General features: G+C 37.8%; 1 protein-coding gene across 1 annotated transcript in view; it reads left to right on the top strand.

The window, feature by feature from the left end:
- The window catches only part of LOC145694709 (lysosomal alpha-mannosidase-like), a 134,876-nt gene that overhangs the window by 12,861 nt on the left and 94,724 nt on the right, over positions 1 to 27,291 (top strand). The window contains exons 3-5 of the mRNA XM_081771236.1: positions 2,032 to 2,143; positions 15,869 to 15,935; positions 20,298 to 20,483. Coding sequence (XP_081627362.1) covers positions 2,032 to 2,143; positions 15,869 to 15,935; positions 20,298 to 20,483 — 365 coding nt within the window. The remainder of the gene's footprint in view (positions 1 to 2,031; positions 2,144 to 15,868; positions 15,936 to 20,297; positions 20,484 to 27,291) is intronic.

The following is a 27,291-nucleotide window of genomic DNA, read 5'->3' on the forward strand; positions in this document are numbered from 1 at the left end:
CTAGTTTTAATCTGACTATAAATCGTTAACTTACACGATATTATTTACTTAAGTACTATTATATTTTTTTTATGTTTTATTATAATTCTCTATAAGTTATGATTTTGCCATTTCAAAATGTAGAACGACAAACAAATGTAATATTGTACTTGTTAAGAAAATCTTTCAAACAGTGATGATTTAACGGGGTTACCTGACGAAGAATTTGAGACCCTCTCGAACTAAGACGTATCCTCCTCAGGGCCATATCTTCGATAGTGCTCAGTGTGGACTACCAGTGTTTTAGCTGTACACTCTCCCCCGACATCATTACATATAAATAGTTTTTCGTTACAAACCAGAGGATAATAATGGAATAGTGAGCATACTCAATATTTTGTTTTCAACTATGGATTTAAAATTTGCAATTCATGTAATGTTCCGTTCTAATTGAATTTGAAAGAAAATGGGTGTTACTAAAGAGATATTCAAGGAAATGTTCTCAGTCTTCAGATGAAAATAGTAACACCCTTTGAAAACAAAGACTTCCCACTGGGTTATAACATCTGACGGATATACTATTGACCCACACCGCTCGATCATTTCGTATGCCTTCGCAGATCTTCTTTTGACTTTTCTTTAAAGTAGTTTTCTGCCGTTGTTTATTTCGGTACGAGAATTAATTTGCGGTGAATATTTGAACGTTACAGCTCTTGCAATGTATAAACATATTTTTCGAATAAATCACATTCGACTTCACGTCCTAATAACTTACATAAAACAGGTTACATCCTTGAAATGATTGGGATTGAAGTGATCTTAATGACTTATTCTCTCTCTCCTCACTAAATTAATATTTTCTTGTTGTGTGTGTAGTGAGCTTTTTACTAAGCTTTACTTGGGTATGAGATGCAGACTACTACCTGTTGGATACGCGTCCACGGACCTTGTAATGTGGTGGTTACCTGCAGATATACCCACCAATTCTTGAGGTCTATGCCAGAGAGTCAAAAGAGAAATTATATACTCCAAGGAGAGTTGTACGATATGAAAAATGTACGTTGTGTATTATGGGACCTGTACTGTACTTAGAACCAATTTGTAAATATACTTCAGTAACCATGGAACACTTTTGCCCCTCCCCGAAATGCGGGGTATGTGGAAGTCTTAGTTATTCAACTCTCTGTCTATCTCACACTCTCTGTATCAAAATTTTGCACTAAAAGATAACTACAAGATCTATCAGATGATAATCGACTGCGAATCACGCAAAAGAAAGGCTACGTGTCTTTTTTATGAGGTATTACCAACATAAGTCATGCGAGCCTATAAATCTTGTCGTGTAGAACACACGAGACACTACTGAGCAGAAAACTTTTGTTAAATTTTTATGTATAGTATATGTTGAAAACTAGTGTATTATTTTCCTACATGGGAAGTCGAATAAAAGTGAAATTATATTTTAAATAGTAAACAAGTAATCATAAATTAAGAAATGTCACACTGGAAACTTTGCACTAATACTGTACATTTGATATTCTGGCTCCTTCCTCACCATCGCATTTATCCGGGTAGTCAGTCTGTTGTCGGCTACCAGCCCAAATCGGGTCTGAGAAGGGAAATTTAAACTCGGGTGACCAGGACAAAGGTTGTGACCCGCGTCATCACAGATACTGTATGTATGATGATTTTGGTCAAGCAACTATCGACACAAACATAAAATACAAGAAAGCAACATACATAAATATGACGTAAGTTCCTGAAAAGAGTTCTTATGTTGAAAACAAAAATTTATTGATTTAATCGTGATGATAGTATCAATGTAAAACTCAGCCACGTCATTTGCAACTTTGCAAAAAAAGTCAAGATTCTCCACTCATATAAGAATTTCACTCTTTTTTTCTTTTTTTAAAAATCAGTATATTAATATACACTTAATTAAATTCACGGGGGAATTGCCACACCTTTCCCTCCCCTTTCCTGGAACAATATCTATTCATCCAATAAATGTTACGTCGATTGTTGTTGATGACAGAAGCATTTGTATTTCAGGGATGTCCCAGTTGGAAACCGAATGCGCTCAATATCCATGTCATTGCTGGAACACATCTCGACCCTGGATGGCGAAAAACTTTCAATGAATACTACTATAAGAATACTAAAGGTAAGAAACACTCATAAATTTACGTGTGTTCTTACGTTTGGTTATTGTACGATTTCTTGTTATGCACGATTAAAATACCGATAGTTTACACGCGCTTCTGTTTACTTAAACTCTTACAATTTTGTTCAATATAATAGGTAAGATTAAAAAGATAGTACTACACAACATTATTGTAATACATAATTATCTCCTTATTAATATTATTGGCTATCAATTTTTACTTATTATTCATCCGGAATACATATTTAGTATTTTACTACAAAGTTTGAGAAACTGCTCTTAATACAGTACCTAGGCAGAGATGATGAGTGTAGTCCATCTGAATGGAACACTTTATTATCTCTACACTCTTGAAACACACTGAATAAATGTTGAGGTTTTTAATTGACAAGTCAATATCACATTTAAGATCTGTCAGCAACTGGTAGTTTATGATTGAATGATTTTTCTCTTAACAGCAACGTTCGAATTAACAAAGTATTAATACAACGAATTAAACTACTGTAGTTTATCACTAGGTAAGGTAGGTTTACCTAACATAATTACTTTAACTAACTAAAGCTATGGTCAATTTAAACCAGAGATTCAGTGCAGCATTCACAAAAGTTTTCCATTGACTCCTGTCCTTAGGAAACTTGGTGAAGTTTACGCTTTATATTCCTATTTCTGCAAAATCCATCTTAATATATCCTCCCATCTCACCTAGGTCTTCCTACTGCTCTTTTTCTGGTTGAATTTTCAATTAAAATTTTGAGAGTGTGCATATTTCCTTCCGTTCTGGTTATATATCGTGTCTACCTGAGCCTCCAAAATTGAAGAACCCTAACAATGTTATGCAAACTGTATCAATTACGCAGTTCCTCATTATGAAGTTTCTACCATTCCTCAGAATATTCGCCACTGTTGCGACTGAAGCTCCAAGCAGACGGGCACCAACGATCATGCCTCTTTGGAAGTCTGTCAGGTCGCCAATTTTGCCGCACCACTTTCACACCACGACATTCACAGGTAAACTGGTTATTGCTGACGAAAGAGGAAGATCCACACGACGCATTGAAAACAAAAAAAAAAAAAAAAAAAAAAAAAAACGATCGGCAACCGCAACACGTGTTGTACAGTGGAGGGCCAAACTTACGTGTCCTGTATGAAGTGTTTTAGATTTTTTAGTCTACCCTGTATATTTTCCATATAAGCATAGTGTTCATACATCCACCGTCAGTACTAATCTCATTCTGGTAAATGATCTCATAGGGCAGAGCTATAGTGTGAGGTCCACTTATAATGAGTTTTTTTTAAATCTATAATATCAATGCTTTATTGTGTTTCGTAACTTTATAATTAATATGTTTTGTTACTTTAAAAACGAAGCCAAAAATAGGATATTAATTAATTAACTGTTTTGTGTAATAATTCTACTAGATTCTATGGAATTAATACTGCATATTACTGAATTCTCGGTATAAATGGAAACAACATAAATTTAGATGCACCTTTAATATTTAATTACATGAGGTTTAATGAGATTACATTGGTTGAATTGTTGACATTCTAAATCAGGAAATGTTACATTTGGATACCGTGAACATGTAATTAACAAAATACCTGTCTCTGAGGAAGGCCTCCGTGCTTAATAAACATCTTGTTAAATGTTTCTTTACATTACTGTTAACATAAAAATCAACTTACAAACTGAAAGATAAGGATCCAGGCTTGATGATAACCATGATGATTGCTACGCGTATCTGAAGATAAGACAAGACTAATTGACTATCCAATCGGTTTACGAAGTCTGACCTCCTGCTTACTTTTTGGAAGGTATATATATATATCAGATCTGGCTTTTCACCTGTATATAGGTATATCCTGTTTTTCTTATATTGTTTTGACACTCCCCCTTTTAAAATTTCTATTTATAATTTTCTTGAAAGCAAACTTGGTTATTGTTTCTCTTGAAACTGATACCTTTACATCATAATTACAATAAATATAAAATTTGAATACGCATAGATGTCCAATATTTTGTATCACATTCCTTCTTCTGGGAAAGTAAAATCGAAGCCAAGTGCTTTAATAAAAGTCATTGCTTATTAGTTGCTCTCTCCTTTTTTATTTTAATACACATAGTTTGCGTTTTACACCATACATGAAGTCGACAATGGAAGAAGGTGGAATGGGATGCGAAGCGCGGAGCACTTAAAGTCTACTCTTATGTACTTGCGTAACTTAACACCTGTGTACTACCCTATCGTCTTCACATCGAGGAGAGGCAATAAAGAAAGGTTTTCGCCGGTATATCAAAAACATCAATAGTAACTGCTTATGATGTTAAAAAGTTAGAATCACTGCATTGTAGCCTAGATGTTGGGACTGTTTGCACTGAGAAGTATTACCGAACTTTATGTGTTCAGGATTTTACGTGGAAGACAGTAATTTGAACGAACATCATGCAGGAGGGGAAACAAAGCCTCCTGGTTCCAGAGACAGTATCCTATTCCAAGTAGGAAAGTCAAATTGAGAAGAAAAAGAGGTCCGTGGTGGTCGTCTTCAGTGGAAAACTACAGTAGGTGAATGCAATAGGATAAAAATTGACGCACTGCAAGTGGAATGTAGAATCTCAATAGCTGCCCACCCAACCAGGTACATTCTAGGAACGTGCCATTTAAGTTCCATATGTACCGTTTACGTACCTGGTACTTGAAAAATGTACATTTCATATGCATAGCACGTGTCGCTAGGTACGTGCCTTTCGAGGAATTTCTGACACTTGAAAGGTACTTTTACATGCTTCACTGGAATGTGAGGAATGTGAATGGCACATACCCCATGTACCATGGCATGGTTGTGCGTAAGTTGCTTCGTATTGCGACTAGGGTTGCCAATTTAGCCACTTTGTGACGAGATCTGGCCATTTTGAGAACGTCGTTAGTCACATAATTTCCAAAGAGCCAATAGTGGCTTTTTAGCCATATGCTTTTCACTTCTATAGCCACTTTCTGAGTTTAGCCACATTGTAATATATTGTGTGTCATTTTGCAATTTTCTGACGTTTGATGCGTTCTCTAGGTTGTAACATTCTAAACCCCACTGTCAGAATTGTCCTCATAAAATTAGCATTGATGGTTATATTGTGACGTTACACAGCAGAGAATTAGTTCAAAACCTGTACGTTAAAACTAGACGTTAAATAAAATTTTCGGGAAGACGTAAGTTTAAGTATAAACTAACTCCTTAAAGAAATTCAGCCTGATAATATAGACATCCTTCAGGAAATGTCGCTTTTCAGTGGCAATAAGCTTGAAACCGGTGAAACATCTTTTACTGATTTAGCTTCTTCTTTCACCTTCTGTGGAATTTGAAGATAATATCGACAAAATTGAAAATCAGTGGCGATTATAAATCTTCGATTGAAGAATTTTTGCAAGAAACTAGCTGAACCTGCGCTCTCTACACAGCGCATTATTCGCATATGAGCATATATCGCCTTATCATTCCTTACAACATCTGTACATGTCTCTTTACAGACACAAATTAAAGACGTATTGATTTAAAAATAGCCAAGGGGTATCATAAAGGGGGATTTTTCGATTATTTTTCTGAATATCTCGCACCGTTTGCAAGATTTGAGCCTACTTCCGGTTGGAGTTTCTAATTCATGTACGACCAGTGTTTTCTTTCTTCTTGCATGCAGTATGTAATAAGCAAATACATTACATACAAAATTAATATATTGTCAGTTATATATGGTGCTTATTGGGAAAAACACTCCCCAAAAAAGTTCATCTTAGACTGGAGAAATGGTTATCCTTCCTTTTCCATTATTATTTGGCTATGAAACAAATGCCGGAGACATATACAACCGCTATATACAACAGTGTGGTGTTGGAATGTGTAATGATTAGGATGTGATGTTTTATTTTATTTTTTTGAAAGTTCAACACTTCCAATGTACCCGTAAAAATGTACTAAAGAAATAGTGCCCATGTTTTTTAAATATTCAATTAGAACTGGACAATCTACATGAAATTTGCAATCGATCAGTGAAAACGTCATCTTTCTAGAGCCTGTAGTTTCTGAGATCTCATAGTCGAGAAACATATATGTGTATTTTAAAAGAGCTCCAAAGATGGCAGCACAATTCATTTGCATGTATTTCGGAGAAGGCTTACTAAAGGCAAAGGCCTTTGAACAATAATTTAAAAGGATAAACTTTGTGAAAAATATTTATTTCAGTAATTTATTTAAACTACACTCTTTTAAAAATATTTGTCTTTGTTATAAACGTGAAATCACAAATAACCGTAAATCAAAGGTTTGAATGCTAAGATTATAGGTTAGAGCCCGGTCGCTTGTAAATGGGATCTCGACTCAGAATTCGATCGGTTATCGATTCAAGGTCTGGGAACGACTAGTAACGCTCTGCGAGCAATTTCTAGCATTTTTGTTCACTTAGGGAGGATTGTTCTATTATAGACAATCGACATCCCCTTGCAGTCCGTATTGTTGACTCAGGTGGGAGCCCGTGGCCATCATCACATACTCATCTCCTCACCTTTTTTGTGGAGGGCCAGTGCTTGCACTGACCGACATCTCCGCGAGGACGTATTGTTGCCTCAAGTGAGAGCCACAGTGGGCTTCCTCTCCGCATCTACTTCGCACAATCGTCTCGAAACACTCAGTTTGCTCAACTTAATACACGGGCAACACTCTTTGAGTGCCCCGTATTTGCTATCATAACTGTCTTCTCACGTTACCATCATGCATAAACTACCAGGAGTGTGTCGACCACCTTCTTCAAAACCTGAACCTAAAGAAAAACCTCATTTCACCGACCTCTCCCGCAAAACACGAACCTTATCAGGATCTTCTGACAAATCAACAAGTTCCGAAAAACGAGCACGCTCAAGATCTCCAGTTTACACTTATCAGGTGCCAAACCAATCTTCTACTACAGACCAACTAACTGATATGGACTTGGAACATGTTCCTACTGGACCATCCGGATCTGCTTCTACCTAACCTACCATCCATAATTTCTTGCTCACGAAATATGATACTAAATTTAGGACACCAAAACTTGTCTATTTTCAACTTCAAAAATATATGCCGAGAGCAGATATTGCTGACATCATCTTCACCCGGAATGGGATTATTCTCAAATCTCCGGACGTCAACTTCATTACAAAGCTTCGAAATAAGGCATCTTTTGAAATTTTTGGCCCACAGGCTACTATGCAACGCCTTTCACCTTCTTCCAAAAAACAACCGCCTATTCCTCGGCGACCTCCACAACTATCAGTCGTCATTCGAGGTGTACCTCCAGACTACACTGACGCAGAAATCGAAGACGAACTACGCTATGCAGGACATGAAATCACAAAATGTATTCGAATCATCGGCCAAAATGGACCTACCTATATGGTACGAGTGCTCACCAATTCTAAAGATACCATCGATGACCTCCTTCTTTACGGTGCTACCATCTATTGTAAAAGACATCGCGTAGAACCTTCTAAAACTCCAGCTCCTTTATCAGTACGCTGTGCACGTTGCCAAGAATACAATCAACATACCACTGCTCAATGCACCAAAACTCCTATCTGTGGATACTGCACTGGCAATCACAATACCAAATCCTGCCCCAATCTACAAGCCGCTCCTAAATGCAATACCTGCTCCGAAACTCATGCTACCTATTCCTACAAATGTAAGGCTAAACCGCAACCTCTACCAGATAAACCAAATCTAACTGTCTCTGTCCGTACAAACGACGAATCAACTCCTACCAATAACTCCATCAGAGACCCAATCACCATAGAAGACATGATACGATTTACTACCATCGTTCTTCAAAATGTTCATCCTTTTCTTAGAGACCATATCCTACTACAAATCACAAACACTGCCAAGTCTCTTTTTAAAGTCCAGCTTCAAGCCACCTACTCAGGACCTCACGTACACTTCACTTTCCACCCAATTGAACCTCAACATGACTTGGACTCTTAGATTTATGGTTTTCACTTTCTTGTTCTTAAATATTCGATCCGTCTTAAAACACAAACTCGTTTTCGAACAACTCCTACGTGAAGAACAAGTATGTGCCTTTGCGCTCAATGAAACATTTCTTACACCCAGTTCACCACTCAAAATTCCTGGATATCAGTTATTTCGTTATGACTGTGCCAGAAATGTCCTCAGAGCGCAAGGTGGAACAGCAATAGGCTGCTACCGACATCTTCCTGTCCGCACTCATACTTTACCCCACAATCTCCTCCAGCCTCTACCAGAACATAATCTTAATACAATCTACTTTAGATCCCTAACCATAACAGTAGCTACTATCTATATTCGTCCAGGACATCCAATTCCCTATGACTTCTTTCATTACATCAACAATCACTTTCGCCATTATATCATTATGTCAGATATCAACTTCCATAGCCGGTCGAATCGAGAACGTGCACACTTCATAACCTATGTCCAAAATCACCTGACAGCTGAACTCAAAGATCTTCCTTCTGCCTCAAGACCAATCAGCGATACAACCCCTGATGTCATCATAACCTCTACCACGCTCAATATCGCAAACATTCGTGTTCTCCCGCCTTTTGGCAGTGATCACGCTCCAATTTTGATCGATATCACTTCACCTATACAACCCACACGACAGCCTGAGCCTATCAAATACTATGACTATCAGCATGCTGACTGGAACGCTTACCAATCAGATATTACCAGAGTACTGCATTCCGTACCTGCTCCTCCTTCTGAACAGGATCTTTACCATCTCACCGACAAAATTCAAGACACAATCTTACAAGCAGCTCAAGATCATATACCTGTTAAGATGCGTTTCCCTCATAAACCGCCTGTACCACCTCAATATCGTCAAATCATCACTGCATCACGACAAGCCTTTAGGGACTATCAACGAACTCGAAATCCTGACGCACTTCGCCTCCATCGCCAATGGAACAGAATGGTGTCTAATTACCTCTCTGCCTATAAGCGCCGACAGTGGGCGCGAGCCTGTAATTCTCTTTCCATTAAATCCAATCCTACTCAATATTGGCAAAAATTCAAATTACTTACTGGAAAATTCCAACGACCTACTTACCCTATCATGCTCAATACCCATCCTCTTCACACCGATCTCGAGAAGGCAAATGCTTTCGCAACTTATTTTCAGCAAATATTCACTCCACCACCTCAACTGGTTAATAGACCAATTTATCGTCGCATAGCACGATTTTGTGACCCACAAAACCGATTTCTCCAACCTGACTGTACACATATTTTGGAACCTGATAATAACCTAACCTCTGAAATTCTTCCGGCAGATATCCAATCTATCATCCATCGAAAACGCTCAACAGCTCCGGGCTTTGACTCTATCACGTATAAGCTCATCAAGGCGGCTCCCCCAGTACTTCTACAGCTCCTAGCATCTATCTACACCTTCATATTACGCACAGGCTTCTATCCACCTGATTGGAAAGTCTCCAAGGTCCTTCTCTTCATTAAGCCCGACAAACCAACTCATGATGTTTCCTCATATAGGCCCATCCAACTGACCTCTTGCCTTAGTAAAATTTTTGAAAAAATTCTTGTTACACGTCTCCATGCTCATCTCACAGATCGTAATCTCATTCCTACTCACCAAGCAGGCTTTCGCCCTGGCATTAGTCTGAATGACCAATTACTTCGCCTCAGTAACACCATAACCAATCATTATAATTCTTCTCACCCATCTTGTCTTCTACTGTTCGACCTAGAAAAAGCGTTTGATAGAGTATGGCATCAAGGGTTGCTATATAAACTTCACAAATTTCACTTACCCACTAGTTATGTCCGCCTTATACATTCCTTCCTTGCCAATAGACTCGCATATATCCTCATAAATTCTACCATATCTCATCCTATATTCCTACACACTGGAGTACCTCAAGGCTCTGTTCTCTCCCCGTTACTGTATATACTTTACGTAACAGATATGCCACCCCTACCGGCGAATATTCACTTATTTCAATATGCGGACGATACCGCTTTCTTGACTCTTGGAAAATCTATTCAACATATTAATCGCACTCTACAACCAGCCATAGATGCATTTATCAACTGGTGTGACATCTGGAAACTCTCCGTCAATGCCTCAAAAACCCAAACCCTCATTATTCAAAAACGTCCCTCCAAAATCCGTCGAAATCCTAACTTGCTACGTATTTCAGTTCAAGGCACTCCCCTATTACCAACTTCCCATGTTAAATATCTCGGAGTGATCTTCGATAGTAAATTGACTTGGAAGCCCCATTTGCAGAAGATCCAAACTCAAGCTACTAAACGACTAGCTTTACTGAAAAGCTTAATAGGTACCTCATGGGGCCTCCATACACAAACTGTTCTTACAACATACAAATCGTTTCTCCGACCGGCACTCACTCATGGCCATACTGCATGGGTATCTGCCCCACCACAACTGTATCAGCGACTAGAAATCATTGAACGCCACGCTTTTCGACTAGCTTTTCGCATTCGCCTTCCGTCCCCTACCGCACTACTCTACGAGAGAATTACTTTTCCTACCATTCTTCAACATCTCGAACAAACCCGCTCCAAGTACATCACCAAAGGCATTCAATCAGGTAATCCCCTTATTCTTGACGCCATTCATACAGACATCCTGCTAGACACACCTTCTCAATATCTTGATACCCCTCTTCAACATCTTCTCACAATGTACTCCAATACCCTTGATGACAACGATCCTACTAAACCAGATTTTGCCATCTACCACCCTGACCATCTATCACGGCACATCTATCCATCTTTGCACTAGTACTCATCATTGTGGTTCCAGAGGCTCATCTGTGCTCATTAGTTCTGAGTTGCCACAGAACAGAAGATAACCCTGCATTTGTCTCTACTAACCATCTTCCCTGTGTTTTGTCTTGTCTAATTGCACTGCATTCATCTATCATCTCATTATCCCGTGGATGAACTCCTAGCTCCAATTTCTCGCCGATTATAGACCTAAATGATGCCCTCCATATTTGAAGAGTCCGATATATGCAATGGATGCCCTGAATAAATAAAGAAATAAAGAATGTGAAAACCCAACTATATTAATCAATGCAACCCCCCCAAATAAAATAAAAAAAAGCACTGAAAAATAAATAAATAAATACATAAATAAAAATAAATCACTTAGCCCTCACCTTCTCTCACCTATCCCTTAGCTTTTCCTTCATGCCCTTCCCGAAGAAAGGGTGTACCCCTTGACCGGTTTAACCTTGTAAAAAAAAAAAAAAAAAAAAAAAAAAAATCGCTTGTAAATGTTACTGTAGTATTTTAATAGATAGTTAAATTGCCACACAGATGCCGGAGGAGGGCATATATTTTCAGAGTTAGTTGCTTGGCTTTTTTTAAAAGTACAAGCTTCTAAATTCGAACGTAAAAATGAAGCGTTAAGGTTTTAGTATTTAAGTACTCGCACCCCCAGTTGCATAGCACTGCCCAAAGGAACATTACAGACATGCCTAGTACATTCCTGGCACATGCCAATGCCAAGTAAATGTGTCAAGTACATACACGGTACGTGATATACACATAATAGATACATTCCTCGGTATGTGTCATGCACGTACTTTTGGGCGGAAGTAACCTTATTCCTTACATGTGTATTTCACATGATTGCTCTATTCACGTACCTATCATGTACATTCCAATGTACCTCGAGGAACATTCTTTACACATGATCAGTATGTACTTGTGTTGGGTGGGTGGTAGGTCTGGAATCAGAGGGCTTGTAATCTGGTTATTGGAAATGTCCATGACGAAAGAACAGGACAAGTCGTCATCTCGTGCTGGTGATACATAGCCAAGTAGTATTGCTGGTGATGATAGCGAAGAGCTGGTAAGTCTGGAAAAATCGTCAGCTGTATTCCGGTTGGAATTACAAAAGAAATTTCCTGTGGAGTCAATGAAACCAACGTTTCGAGTAGGGAACTTTTGATGGTTGTTCATGTAATTCTCGTCTGCGACGATGAACCTTGGGTGATAGCCGGAGTAAGTTTTTGGCTGGAAAAGGCATCTCTTCTTGTGAAATCAGGATGTTTATCTCTGGGTGTCAGTCTATGATGGCGTCTCTACGTTGCGGCAGGTACTTCTCCTTGCTCGTCTTCAACGATCCGGGAGGTATAGGGTGGAATTTTTACGGGAAGGATGGTTGCTGTTATGGGGAAGGATTTTTGGTTCGATGGGGAAGGATTTTTAAAGCTTTATTTAGTTATCCAATATTAGCACAATAAGAGCAAGGAGAGCAAAATGAAAGATTTACGAAAATTGAGGTAGGTCTATAACTCTGTCCACAGCCATTTCTTGATTTTGGTTTATTAGCTTGTATGTAAATATATAATGAAAAATGGAAGCTTAAGTTACGATAAGACTCTGCTGAAAATTGTTTCTTAAGATAGGGGGCAAGAATGAATGTTCTCCCAGGTATCTAGGTCAGACCATTGGCCTGATGGTATGCCCTCAAGTCATAGGATGTGAAATCACGCTTACTTGTATGACTATTTAAGGAAGACTATCCAAAATCGCTTGTTAATTGTCTATCACCTGTCGAAGCGAGTAGCTGCAGCGAGATTGTAAACACTGTTTTTGCTTTTGTGAACCTAATTATGCCAGAGAAGGTGCACCAAGTTGAAGAGTACTTCCGAGTTTGGTTACATTATTTTAAGAGAGCACATGGTCCAAAGAGCACTTTCGAGTTTGTTTGCATTATTTTAAGAGAGCACATGGTCCAATCGTCGATATTGCCATCCGAAGGGAAGAATTAGGGGACATCAAATTGTATCTCTTGTAGGAAACCTCTCGCTTATAAGTTGAAGATGAACGTACTGGTTGACAGACCGAAGTGACCTAGAGGGTGCAGATCTGGCTATCCGAAGGGATGGGGAGATTTAACTCGGAAGAAAACAGAAAGAAATCATGTCAATGAAGATTAACCAAGAGCTGCGATTGGTGTTGCGAGATTTATCCGAAGACAGTTGGGTGAATCAAATCAAGATCCTGAGGTAAACGAAAAGAAAAAGTGAGTTGACTGAAAGGAATGCGCTACAGGGCATACGTAGTTAAAAGTTCCACAGTGGGAGGAAAGGAAACTACAGGAAGTTGAGAGAGCAAGAGGACTTTTAGAGCTTGGAAATTATAGGAGACCATTGATATGAGCGAGGGAAAAGAGAGAAGGGAAAGACGAAAACTACGCAGGTAGTTGAATGAAAGTGGCTGTTGATACCGTTATAGTTCCTTATCGTTTCTTTCAATCACTGAAGAAGGAATGTAATCGTAAGTTTTGAGGAACGAGAGATGAAATTCAGTCAAAGTGCGTCTCTCATTGTGATTTGTGTCTTGTTTTTCTCTAATTTAAGTACTGTTGCCTTGGTTGGATACCAAATTATTCTAAGACCGAAGGAACTGTTCATATTTCGCGATGAACTCCGAATCGTGTTTTTCCGTTGGTGGAAGGTATAGCTTTCACCTTTCTTTAGGTACAGGTTTTTGAGTGTTGTCTATCTCAAGTAACTATAAAGTAGTGTCCGATTGTCGAATCACTTTGCATGTCCCATTGTAATTAGGTAAAAGGGTGCTAGATTCTCCCATTTTGTATACATCTTTTCTACCATAACATGATGGTTGGGATAAAAGGCAGTATGGGGATGTTCGGTCACATTTTCTAAAAAATCGTGTTTTTCTTATAATGTTGTCTGATTATCTAGATTCTCTCTAGGAATCTTGAGAACTTGGTTTATGGGGAAATACGTTGGGACGCCGAAAAGAAGTACAATGGATGAAATACCAATCTGCCTTATTGGTGTGTGATTGGTACTTGCTATGTCGTGTTGGAGGTGGAATCACTTCAGTGAGATCGATCATGTATTGTTAGGAATTTCAAGGCATGTTGAAGATTTTGTATTTTGCTCTCGACCTTACCAATTGACCTATATGCAGACGGAAGGCAAATATTTGACTTCAATATGAAAGGCTTGTAAAGTTATTTGGTTTACATCGTTATATCAGCTGGCTCTTGATTAAGATAAAATTTCTTACGGCATCCAAATGATATTATAATATCATTCATAGTGAATTCAATGAATGTGTCGGTTGTGGCATTTAATACTGCACGAGTTATGGCATATGACGTTGCAGCTTCTGTGCCAACGTAGAAGTGACAGTAGCCATCTGCAGTTATAGGTAATTTCCACCATGTATCTATAAAGGTGTCAAAAATGTTTTTCGGGTTATGCGTTTGAACATGAATGTTCGTTTTTGAATACTCACGGCGATACTTTGCACAATCTATACACCTTCTTATCTTGAAATGTAACCAACTTTTCAGATGTGGAATGAAATATTTAGAACATACCAACAAATACATCTTTTGAAAACCAGGATGAATGGCAGATGAATAGTGTAATTAATCAAACAGTGTATTCTTTAACTTCTCCGGGATACATAATAATGTTCTATTGGTGTCTGTATAGAATTATCTACAGTGCTTATTCCACTTAAAAGTACTATGGATGTTGCGTATCCTGCAATTGAAAGACCTGAATGATTTTCGAAAAAAAACTTATCCTGCCTTTGTAACTCTGGAGATATCTGTATCTTTTGTTAATGGTAATAATTGGAGTGGGTGGTATTTTATATTACAATGGAGAGGATAAATCTTATTGCTTTAAATTATGGAATCCACCTTCCGAGGAAGCTGATGTTTGAAGCCTGTTGAAAATTAAGCCGTATAATCTCGCAATACCAGCCAGTAATACACATGTTGAACGAGTAGTTGGTGAAATGAAGCTTTTCGGATGGATGGTAGGTATATTGTGTCAAAGGCAAAATTTGTATTATGTAATCTTGAAAATTGCCTGTCAAAATTCCTGCAAAGTGATTCTGGAAAATAGGACTCTTCTTGACGCAGCGAAGGGTTTCAAAAATATGAATAATAAATTAGGTATCTACAATCACTTATGTTTCGTTTCATTTTCATTTAGATTGGTATAGTGTACGTTTAGTTAGTTATAATGGTAGTAGTAGTAGTTAGTAACAGTGGCTATAAGTGTTGAAAGTAATGGAGGCAATAACATGCAGAAATCTTCAGTTTCAAATTTGTGTCCCCAATTACATAGATGCTGTTGGTTTCTGCGCTTGCCTTCAATCTTTTTTCTTTTCTTTTCTTTTCTTTTCTTTTCTTTTCTTTTTTTTTAATATCACACTAGACTGGTTCACCAGATCCAAGTAAATTGAATGTCAGGCTCGATTCAAGAGATTTAGAGAAATTTTTTAGGTATGGAGGTTGAGCGGTTGTTAAGAGAAGTATTAGAATATGCCTTGATCTAATACATCGAAGATTCAATTTGAGTATTTAAAGTTTGCCTGGTTACTCCCAATACGAACAACTCTTCATTTCTTTAAACTTTTCCAATGGAATAGATATTCAGCAACTATACTTCGTCACATAACTACATCCCACCCGAAAAACCAGGTAATTAATAATTTAGTTAAGAGGGAGAATTTTGAAATACCAAAAGAAGCATCAAACAATTAAGCTCTAGAATCTAACCTTCATTCACTTTTTATGTTTCCTTTTCATTTTGCACTATTATCTACAAATTACTTTCTTTAGATTTTATAATATTATGCTTCGTAACTAATCCTCTTTTGTTTTAGGTGTATGTGCAGTTCGGGTAATTTTCGATTCAGTGATTAAAGAACTTCTAAAAAATCCATCTCGCAGGTAAGTTGATCAACTTTATGTTTCAATTTAGTTTATTTCGGATTTTTCTTTTTAAAATTTAGCTACACAATTAATCATTTGCATGTGTAGGCTTACAAGATAATTGTAAAACGTCTGTAACAACGTCTGTAGATAAACAAATGTTTTTGTAAAAACACGAAAAACCTTTGGTTTACTACGACATGCGAGGATATCAGAATTCTTAAATGTACTTTTCACGACTGGTTTACAGAGCTCATAGGATACAGAAAAGCTTACAAATGTATTTTTTTAGAATGGCATGTTTTCTATTAATTGACGATAATTATTCTGGCAATATTATTGAGTTGTAATATATCTCAAGAAATTACTATCGGATATTAATTCCTAAAGCAAATATTGATTTGCTACTTAAAAGTATTGCAATACAGAGAATCATTGTGTTATGCAACCCATGATAATAATAGAAATGTGTTGTTCTTGCTCGGTCTTTGTGATTGAACTTATAGTACCTTTATCTGTGGATGTGTTAGAAAAATTATTTTGCATGGATTATATCTGCCTAAATCTCTAAATTTCTTTTCCCCAACTTGTTCTTATGGGAAATCTTATTTGACACATCCTCATACCGCTTCATTCAGTTTCACACGGCGTGTTTCGTGTTTAGGACTATTCCAGTAGAATATTTCATAGCACGATCCGATGCGTATTTCTAGATACGCTAATCCATGGTATACCATAGTAAAATGGAAATGAAATAAAAACTTTGAGTTTAACGTCCCAAGGTTATCCCTTTTAGACTAAAGGAGACCGAAGATTAAGTTACGTGAATGACAATAGAAGAATTGGTGGAATGGAAACATGGAACTAAGTTGTGCTCCGAGAAAACCCAATGGATATGATGAGGTCCACCATGAACCGCTTTTCAGATCTGCTCCCGCTGTCGAAGCATTTGATACTTTCGAAACACCTTACCTGGTTAAGAAATCGAAGAATACGTATTTCTAAAACTGAATTACAGAACTCTTCCCTGGTCGTTCTCGGGTTTCGACAATTAAATGAGTATGAAACCTCGAGAGGTTCGGATGTGTAGCCTCGAAATCCCCGTGGACATCCCGAGAATCGCTCAGACCGCAACACACAGAAGCCATATGGACACATGAGACGAAACACATTAAATATAATAATAATATGCTTATTTATTAGATGCATTATATATATAAATATGTAGAAGAAAATAATCACAACATGAAACACTGATATAGATGTGGATAACTCGCTACTTTGATAAAAACAAACAAATTCACTTCACATCTCAACAACACATAATAGCCCTTTTAAATCTTTATCAGGTATATGCACGAATAAAATTTCATGTTTTGGAGATCACAATAAGCACTTTTCTCACACCACTAAACTATACACATTGGGGGTCAACACTGTGGAGTAGCATTGGTAGTAATCCCACGACATAAATTCCAGAATGCTGCTATACTGATCCAACAACAAATTCTATAATGACATTCCACTGGAATCAATGCTAGCGGTCGCAATATATTATCCAAATGGTTGATAGGAACCGATAATTACTGATGCGAACGTGATCAGAGGACCAGGGAATTAATTAAATGGAGCTAGTTGCTAATGAAGTCCTTGAGAGACTATTTAATAACTTATGCCCCTGCGCATAACTATATGACGAACAGCACACACGTACACTTTCAAGCTTGGTATCTGGAGAAAGACTCCCCGAGTTGAGATACTTCGAATAGAAATTGGACTGACCAGCCGTCCAAGATTGGCAGTTCATTTTAAAATGTGTTGGAAAAATTTGCGTTAATTCATAGTTCACTGGCCACAATGTAGAAGAGGTGATTAGTTCAAACGTTAGAACTTTGAGGTAAGAAAGCGCTTGGCAATGTTCAGCGACACCAGAAAGTTGTTCAATGCACCTGGGCTAGTAGGATTTTCATAAGTAATCTAAGAAAACAGTTAATTCAGTCCCAAATAATTATATAACATAGTCTATTGATATTAATGAATATGAAAGGAACACTGAACTGTCCAGATTCGAAGTTCGATTGCCACAGATATAGTTCAGAAAATGAATATTGCCTTTGTTACTCACTAAAATCTTTTCACTGTGAAACGTTTCGCATATATGTATTGGTAAACGGTGAAAGGTTGTTTTGTTCTTACACATGAGAGATAGTCAAGCCATTCTCTGTTTCCATCGATCAAAAGAAATGAATTTCGTTGCAAGAATAAAATATAAATCGAAGAATGGTTTCTGTCTTTCATAAATATACAGAGCGTCCAAAAATACTTACATAACAAGGTAACGGTTATAACCACAAACATACTTAGATGGGGACCGAACCAGGGAGCTACGCACCAAGCTTTCTGCTACTGAGCGACTGTGATTCCCGGTTTACCACAGTATTATGTATAATTTTAATAGTCTTCATATTATTTAGTCATAACAATAATTTTGCGCATCATACAGGGCAACGATTATTGTGTGTATCAATTTCAGGCAACACGTAATGAAAGGAAAACTTCTAAGAAGTTTATTGGGCCATGAAATGAAAAATTACACTTTCACATTTCATTATATGTTAATGTCTACTGAATGTTTTCCGCTGCTCGGAAAAACTATTGGACATGGCAAGGGAACATGTGTGTCACCTCTCGCGACATCATGCCTACTTCTCGGCTGATTGATGTCTGTAGGTCTTTGTATCATGTGGAAACAACAAGGAAAACCCACATTCAATTACTCTCAAAAGAATTAGAATTTCATTATTTCAGGACATCAGGAGCAACAATTTGTGGATTCTATTTTGTAACAACATAGCGGTGTAACTCCACATCCAACTTTGGGGCCGCGGGGGCTTAGTGATAGAGCGTTCCCCTATGGTGCATAGGGTCCCGGGTTCAAACCCTGCTCCCGCCAAGTAAACTTTGTGGTGGACAAACATCGTGTGTGTAGGTTTCCTCAGGGTTTTCCCGTTTCCTTCCATTTTCTTCATTCCACCATTTCATTCATTCCTTATCTTCACCGTCTCCTTTAGCCTAGCCGGCATAATCGTGGGGCGTAAAAGTAAAAAATTTAATTGTTTTCCACATCCGACTCGCACACTTAATTTTACTTCGAGAATATTTATTTAGTTTTCTACCCTCTGCTATGCCTCATATTTGCATATTTTTCCATTAAATGCTAATAACGTTGTAAAATTCTCAAGGAGCCTCTTATATCTAGTGAGCTTGCATTTTTCAAGGTGTTTGTATATCCTGTATAGTATGATGTGTTACATACGGATGCGTAAACGTTCATTTCATAGGACCACAATTTATTAGAAGTATTAATCATCCCTTAATTGTCTTCGGAAAATTGGTAGATATAATTCACGACAGACTGTATGCGTCAATATAATACATGCTATTTGAGATAGCAACACCTTTGGAACCAAGATATTTCGAACTGACCTTCAAAAACATTTTTTCCTTTTACCGAAAACATTTCAGTATACTGTATATTCAAAATAGGAGTTTGAGATGTATGGTAGGAGAGGTAAGTTAAAAAGTTAGCCAGATCAGTCCCAGAGTAAGAAAAGAGAAATTCATATTGATTGTGTTTTTAAAAAAAAACACCACTATTGAAATACTTGCTCTGTATTTATTAGTAAAACAGTTGGCTGATTATAGGATTTCATAATTCTTAGAACCCACGAAGGTAACCAATAGTATAAAATGTGCAGGAAGCGTAGGAAATTAAAAGAAATCCAACGTTAGTTCCTTAATTCTTCGGATTGAATAAAGTTAACTATGAAATGGAGAGAATATATTGCTTTGGGGTACTAGAATGCAATTTAGCTAGGCCTTAATTTTGTGAAGAGAGAATTTGTGGAAGCTTCACTTTCGTTTAGGAGTTACCCAAGCCTCAAAACAGAAGGGTCATATAGTTCGAAACAGTGACGGATCCACGGGAAGGACGAAGGGAAAATCAGCCTCTCCACAAGTTTCTTTTTTACATGCAGCACTAAATCATATCTCACCATATCTAGGACTTTTGGATTGATTGATTGATTTGTATTTATGTTGTTCGTCAGTTGTGAGTCTGTTACTTGTTATGTATGTAAGTATATATTAGTTAATGATATATGACGTCACTTATTGTATTTCGCATATTGCTTCTACATATATGATCCAGGAGACAACCTGCTCCTTCCAAATGATCATAGTTGTAAATGATCAGGTAATAGTTGTAAACAGTTTTCCTTAATTTCATATGTTATCCGGTATTTTGACCAGTAAATATTTAGATAACTTTACTATCAAGAGAAAAATAAAGAATGTTTACAAAGCATATTATAATTTCAGATTCAATATTGCTGAAATGTCATTTTTTTCCCTCTGGTTCGAATCTCAACCAGACCATGTAAAGAGTTTGGTGAAACAATTAGTAGATGAGAAAAGACTGGAATTTGTTGGAGGAGGTTGGGTTCAAAGTGATGAAGCTACTACACATTACTCAATGCTAATAGATCAAATGACTCTTGGATTAAGGTAAGTTTCAATCCGTTCTCTGTAATGAACATATAAAATCTCTGCTATTAGATCGAAACCAACGAATGAGATCAGTTTTGAAAATATGAATTGATATGCTAAAAGGAACCGATATATGCATAATGTTATTATAATCAAACATACACCTTGTAAGCATCAATGCTTTGTAAATAATCACAGTGTTTCAATGAATGCCTTCCGTCTTTATCATTGTTGATAAATAATTGGTTTCTAAGCTTAAGAAAGTTTTTTCACAAGATGTGATTGCAGCGAAAGTTTCTTCACTCAGTTGATAAACTCGTAAATAATCTGGTGAAACAGTACAGTTGTTTGTAAAATATTAATACCTACAAGGTATATCTCTGATTATACAAGATGTCCCCCTAAACACATAAACTTCGCATACGGATTCTGGACGTCAGTACAAGAAAGAGATTTATCTGCGACTTTGGTCGGAAACGCTTAATTATGGAGATGGAGCCAATTTTTAAGACAATTTATGGAATTGGATATGAGATTGTTACCTTAAATTGCTCCAATCTCCGTTATTAGGCTTTTCCGACCGAAATCGCGGATTATTTTTTCTTCTATTGAAGTAATGAATAAGTATGAAAAATTGTTGGTTGTTTTATTCAAAATAGCCACCCTATGACCAATTCCACAAATTACTGTAAATTAACTCTTCTCCGTAATTAGGCTTTTCCGACAAAAGTTACAGATAAACATTTTATTTGTATTAATGTCGTCAAAACGTATGCGAAGTTTGTTGGTTTATTCCCAAAACACCACATGTAAAATTATTTTTAAGTAACGTGCTTAAATTCATTGTGCGCAAATGATTAAGTATATTGGTAAATTTAGTTTCACAGAATTTAGACGTGTGGTTCAAGTAAGGTGCTGGTCAAACACTATTCCGAGGGCCAAGTATGTCACCGGTTTTGAAGGATGGCGGAGAATCTGATTGACTGTTGAGGACAGTAAAGACTGATTTCAAAACACTGGCTCATTTGCGATGTTGTATGAAAACTGTGTTTTGAGTTTTGGCTGGATTGTCAGATTCCAGTTGAGACAGCAAATAGTCTCTTGAAGGGAAACGAGAATACATTGGATGGTTCCACAAAGAGCTAGAAAAACAGTATTGTCGATGTACCGAATCCAATGAACATACAGATTCAATTCTGGAAAGTCTGTTTAGAAGAAAACATACAGCATAGGCGATAAAGCAGACCCTTGGTGCACACCGGGCATCAGAAAGATAGGGTGAGACAACTTATCGTTGGTAACTATTTAAGACAAACAGCAGAATACAAAATGATAAAGTTGGTGAATATATGTGGCATGAAGTTTGCATTGTATGACTTTGTGGATAAGAACTAAATACCAAACTTTATTAGAGATCTCAAGATCAAAGAGCATGAGTCAGAACAGTTGTATAGAGTTATAGTAGTTTTGTAATGAGCGTTGAAGACGGAGCAACTAATCAATTATAGAATGCGAAGCTCTAAGGCCATATTGATGAGTCGGAATTAGGTGTCGATTTGCTAAGCATAGATGCTTATGATTGACCGGAATTCTTCCAATCTTGTTCTAGTAGGAGGCTAACTTTATTGGTCGGTAGAGTGAGATGTCAGTCGGTGGTTTATTCGGCTCAAGAAACTTAAGGGTTTATGATACCTTCTAATTTATGAAGAAAAAAAAACAGTGCGAAGTATAAAAGTATCATATTTTCAAAACTGATCTCATTCGCTGGTTTCGATCTAATAGCAGTGACAGAAAAGTGAGGAGTGTGACATGGCTTCCTTTGACGTGGCTTTAGGTGATATCATGGAAACCTGAAGCAGTATTTAGCTTGCGCCTAATTTCAGAAGCAATACCATCCACCGTAATAAATGCTGTGAAAAAGTGCGGGTAACGTGGGGGGGTGGGGTGGGTAACGTGGTGTGGGAGGTAAAATAGATTGAGTATTAACTTTATAGTCAGGATAAATGCGAGTGTGTAAAGAGAGCTTGGAGATTAAAAGCGAAAGCATTGGCTTTGTTCAGGTCAGAAATGACCCGTAATTTCTTTTATGAGAATGTGATAAGACGTCCTAGGGCATTTACCACATAGTATATTAATATATTTCCAGTATAGCGTGGAATGTGATGTATTTGCAAGGTGTTTATAAATTTTTATTCACTGTCGCTTCTTATAAGCTAGGTGTAGTTGCGGACAGCTTCTTGTAGTTCATGACGAAGACGTAGTCTATCAAGGTTTTGGATGTGCAGATATCGATAACACTGGCGAATTCGACGTATAAAAGTAAGATGCTGAGACGATGGTAGTTCAGGTAGGAGAGAAATGGACTTAAATTTCGGAATGTAAAGAGTGGAAGCTTGCTGGATAACAGTGGTTATGTCGTCAACTCGAGTAGAAAGTTTTTCAGAAGTTGTGGATGAATTGTACTCTTGAAGAGTACAAGAATAGTAACTATAATAATCAATCCAGTCAGTTTTATCACAACGAAATGAGACGTGAAATGATATTAACGTAGGCGGATATGTGAGACTAATGTGATAAGTAACAGATTCTGAGCGTTAACTTTAACTGTGCAACCTCTTAGACGCAATTACTACATTGGGCGTGGTATTAGGGACTGGCCAAATAGGCAAGTTATTGATCTTCAAATTCTGTGTTCATGAACGGTGCCACTGTGCATATTAATATCTACGAAAATGACTAAATGCTTTTACCTAGGTATATGCATAGGGAGCGACAATGATAGCAATTGTTTATAAAAATATAAAGTAATGATTGTATTTTCTGATAAGTGCAATACCTGGCAGGGATTTTGTCTGAAAGGTAGATTATATGAAAACCTATGATATCACCAGCGTTTGGCTGTAAGGTAGGTAACATGTGAAAACTGGTATGTATGTTATCATGAGAAACCAGTGCGTAATTTGGAATTCTGCACTCTAATGACTTGATAAGGAAAGTTTCGTTCGAAAGGAATGCCATGATGATCTTCTAGTAAGATGGCCTGGAAAAGAACTTTGCATTTTGGTATGAGAGTGTTTATTCAGAAAAAGAAAGTTCAAATTCATGATGATCAATAATTAGACAGATGTTTCTAGTCAAGTAGTATAAAACTGAATGTGGTTTTTTAAATGGTGACGTAGAGAGCAACTTTAAAAGTTGATTTCACGGCTAAAATGAGTTGCTGAATGATGAGTGGACGATGGGGAAGAAAGGATAAATGTTTTACAGTGTAAGTGTAAGAAATTCTTACAATTTACAAACTATGACTAGAGCACTTATAGAATTCTGAGTGTTGTGAAGGTAGACTGAGTGCATAATACAATTACAAATTCTAGATGTGCTTCGTCAGGTTTTAATTTAAGTTTAGATTTATGTTTATACTAGTTGAATATACCCATGCTTCGCACAGGGGCTATATTTGGAAGTCAACGCCTGTGAGAGTATCACCATTGATCTCAGTGACCACGAAACTATGGATTTGATATTAATATCGGTCATTTTGGGCTGTTTTTTTTACATGTCTCGGTATCCCCTCCTCGCTGACTCCCGGCCGGCATACAATTGTAATTAAATTTGGAAGTCATCGGTAGTGAAAGTGTCACCATTGATTTCAGCGACCCCAAAAACTATGGATTTGACACTAATATCTGTCATTTTGGTTTACTTTTATATGTCTCGGAATCTCACCTCCCCGGTGACCCCCAGCCCAGAGCCGAATAGCGTGAATTTGGAAGTTAATGCGATCGGAATTTCACCAATGATTTCAGCGACCGCGAAAACTATGAATTTGACACTAATATCGGTCATTTTCTACTACTTTTACATGTCCCGGTAAACGTTCCCCTGAGACACCCCTGGTTCGAAATTTGAAGAAACGGCTTCGTCTTGATCTGGGGCCTCGGCCAAGGTATTCCTGATCAAAATGTGGTCACTCTGGGTCCACTCGTCTGGTTCCCAGGCCGCACACAGACAGACAGACAAACACACAAACAAACTACAGGGTGCGGTACGTAAAACCGGCCCGTAAAGTGAACACATAAAATGAAATGTAATGTATTGAATATGATTAACTGCAACACATAAATGAAATGTAATGTATTGAATATGACTACTCACCTTCACAGCAGCCTTCACAGCAGGTGCTGAAAGTGTCCTCCGCCCATTTCAACACACATGTGAGCACGATTGAGGAGATTCATATATACCCTTGTCAGTTCTTGTGTTGTAATACTATTGGTGACATCCTGGATCCTGGTCTTGAGTTCTTCAATTGTGTGTGGATTTGTTTCGTATACTCTTCCCTTTAACAGCCCCCATAAGTAAAAGTCACACGTGGACAAGTCTGGTGACCGAGGAGGCCTTTGCTGATTGTCCTCTCTGGTGTAAACATCTCATGCACAAGGGACAATGATGCAGCTGATGTGTGGCATATTGCACCGTCCTGCTGAAAGTAACATAACTGACCTCAATCGCCTGGTTGACTTTCGAGGACTTCTTGTCATTATTTCCTCCACCTGCATCTTTAATTCAGGTGTGCAGACAGATGGTCGTCTGTTCCTGGGAGCATTTTGAACCGATCCTGTACGCCGCCATTTTTCAATCAATTCCTGAATGGTGCTTTTTGCAGGCACAGAACGTCCTGGATTTTTTTTACAAGGTTAAACCGGTCAAGGGGTACACCCTTTCTTCGGGAAGGGGATGAAGGGAAAGTTAAGGGATAGGTGAGGGAAGGTGAGGGCTAAGTGATTTTTATTTATTTATTTATTTATTTATTTATTTATTTATTCATTCATTTTCAGTGCATTTTATTTTGGGGTTTGCATTGATTAATGTAGTTGGGTTTACATATTCTTTATTTCTTTATTTATTCAGGACATCCATTTCATATATCGTACTCTTCAAATATGGAGAGCATCATTTAGGTATCTATAATCGGCGAGAAATTGTAGCTAGTTCATCCACGGGATAATAAGATGATAGATGAATGCAGTGGAATTAGACAAGACAAAACACAGGGAAGATGGTTAGTAGAGACAAATGCAGGGTTATCTTCTGTTCTGTGGCAACTCAGAACTAATGAGCACAGATGAACCTCTGGAACCACAATGATGAGTACTAGTGCAAAGATGGATAGATGTGCCGTGATAAATGGTCAGGGTGGTAGATGGCAAAATCTTGTTTAGTAAGATCGTTGTCATCAAGGGTATTGGAGTACATTGTTAGAAGATGTTGAAGAGGGGTATCAAGATATTGAGAAGGTGTGTCTAGCAGAATGTCTATATGAATGGCGTCAAGAATAAGGGGATTACCTGATTGAATGCCTTTGGTGATGTACTTGGAGCGGGTTTGTTCGAGATGTTGAAGAATGGTAGGAAAGGTAATTCTCTCGTAGAGTAGTGCGGTAGGGGGACGGAAGGCGAATGCGAAAAGCTAGTCGAAAAGCGTGGCGTTCAATGATTTCTAGTCGCTGATACAGTTGTGGTGGGGCAGATATCCATGCAGTATGGCCATGAGTGAGTGCCGGTCGGAGAAACGATTTGTATGTTGTAAGAACAGTTTGTGTATGGAGGCCCCATGAGGTACCTACTAAGCTTTTTAGTAAAGCTAGTCGTTTAGTGGCTTGAGTTTGGATCTTCTGTAAATGGGGCTTCCAAGTCAGTTTACTATCGAAGATCACTCCGAGATATTTAACATGGGAAGTTGGTAATAGGGGAGTGCCTTGAACTGAAAGACGTAGCAAGTTAGGATTGCGACGGATTTTGGAGGGACGTTTTTGAATAATGAGGGTTTGGGTTTTTGAGGCATTGACGGAGAGTTTCCATATGTCGCACCAGTTGATAAAAGCATTTATGGCTGGTTGTAGAGTGCGATTAATATGTTGAATAGATTTTCCAAGAGTCAAAAAAGCGGTATCGTCAGCATATTGAAATAAGTGAATATTCGCCGGTAAGGGTGGCATATCTGTCACATAAAGTATATACAGTAACGGGGAGAGAACAGAGCTTTGAGGTACTCCAGTGTGGAGGAATATAGGATGAGATGTGGTAGAATTTATGATGATATATGCGAGTCTATTGGCAAGGAAGGAATGTATAAGGCGGACATAGCTAGTGGGTAAGTGAAATTTGTGAAGTTTATAAAGCAACCCTTGATGCCATACTATTTCTAGGTCGAACAGTAGAAGACAAGATGGGTGATAAGAATTATAATGATTGGTGATGGTGTTACTGAGGCGAAGTAATTGTTCATTCAGACTAATGCCAGGGCGAAAGCCTGCTTGGTGATTAGGAATGAGATTACGATCTGTGAGACGAGAATGGAGACGTGTAACAAGAATTTTTTCAAAAATTTTACTAAGGCAAGAGGTCAGTTGGATGGGCTTATATGAGGAAACATCATGAATTGGTTTATCGGGCTTAATGAAGAGAAGGACCTTGGAGACTTTCCAATCAGGTGGATAGAAGCCTGTGCGTAATATGAAGGTGTAGATAGATGCTAGGAGCTGTAAAAGTACTGGGGGAGCCGCCTTGATGAGCTTATACGTGATAGAGTCAAAGCCCGGAGCTGTGGAGCGTTTTCGATGGATGATCGCTTGGATATCTGCCGGAAGAATTTCAGAAGTTAGGTTATCAGGTTCCAAAATATGTGTACAGTCAGGTTGGAGAAATCGGTTATGTGGGTCACAAAATCGTGCTATGCGACGATAAATTGGTCTATTAACCAGTTGAGGTGGTGGAGTGAATATTTGCTGAAAATAAGTTGCGAAAGCATTTGCCTTCTCGAGATC

Source organism: Thermobia domestica, chromosome 9 (assembly GCF_964235325.1).
Source record: "Thermobia domestica chromosome 9, izTheDome1.hap1.1, whole genome shotgun sequence".
NCBI classification, from domain to species: domain Eukaryota; kingdom Metazoa; phylum Arthropoda; class Insecta; order Zygentoma; family Lepismatidae; genus Thermobia; species Thermobia domestica.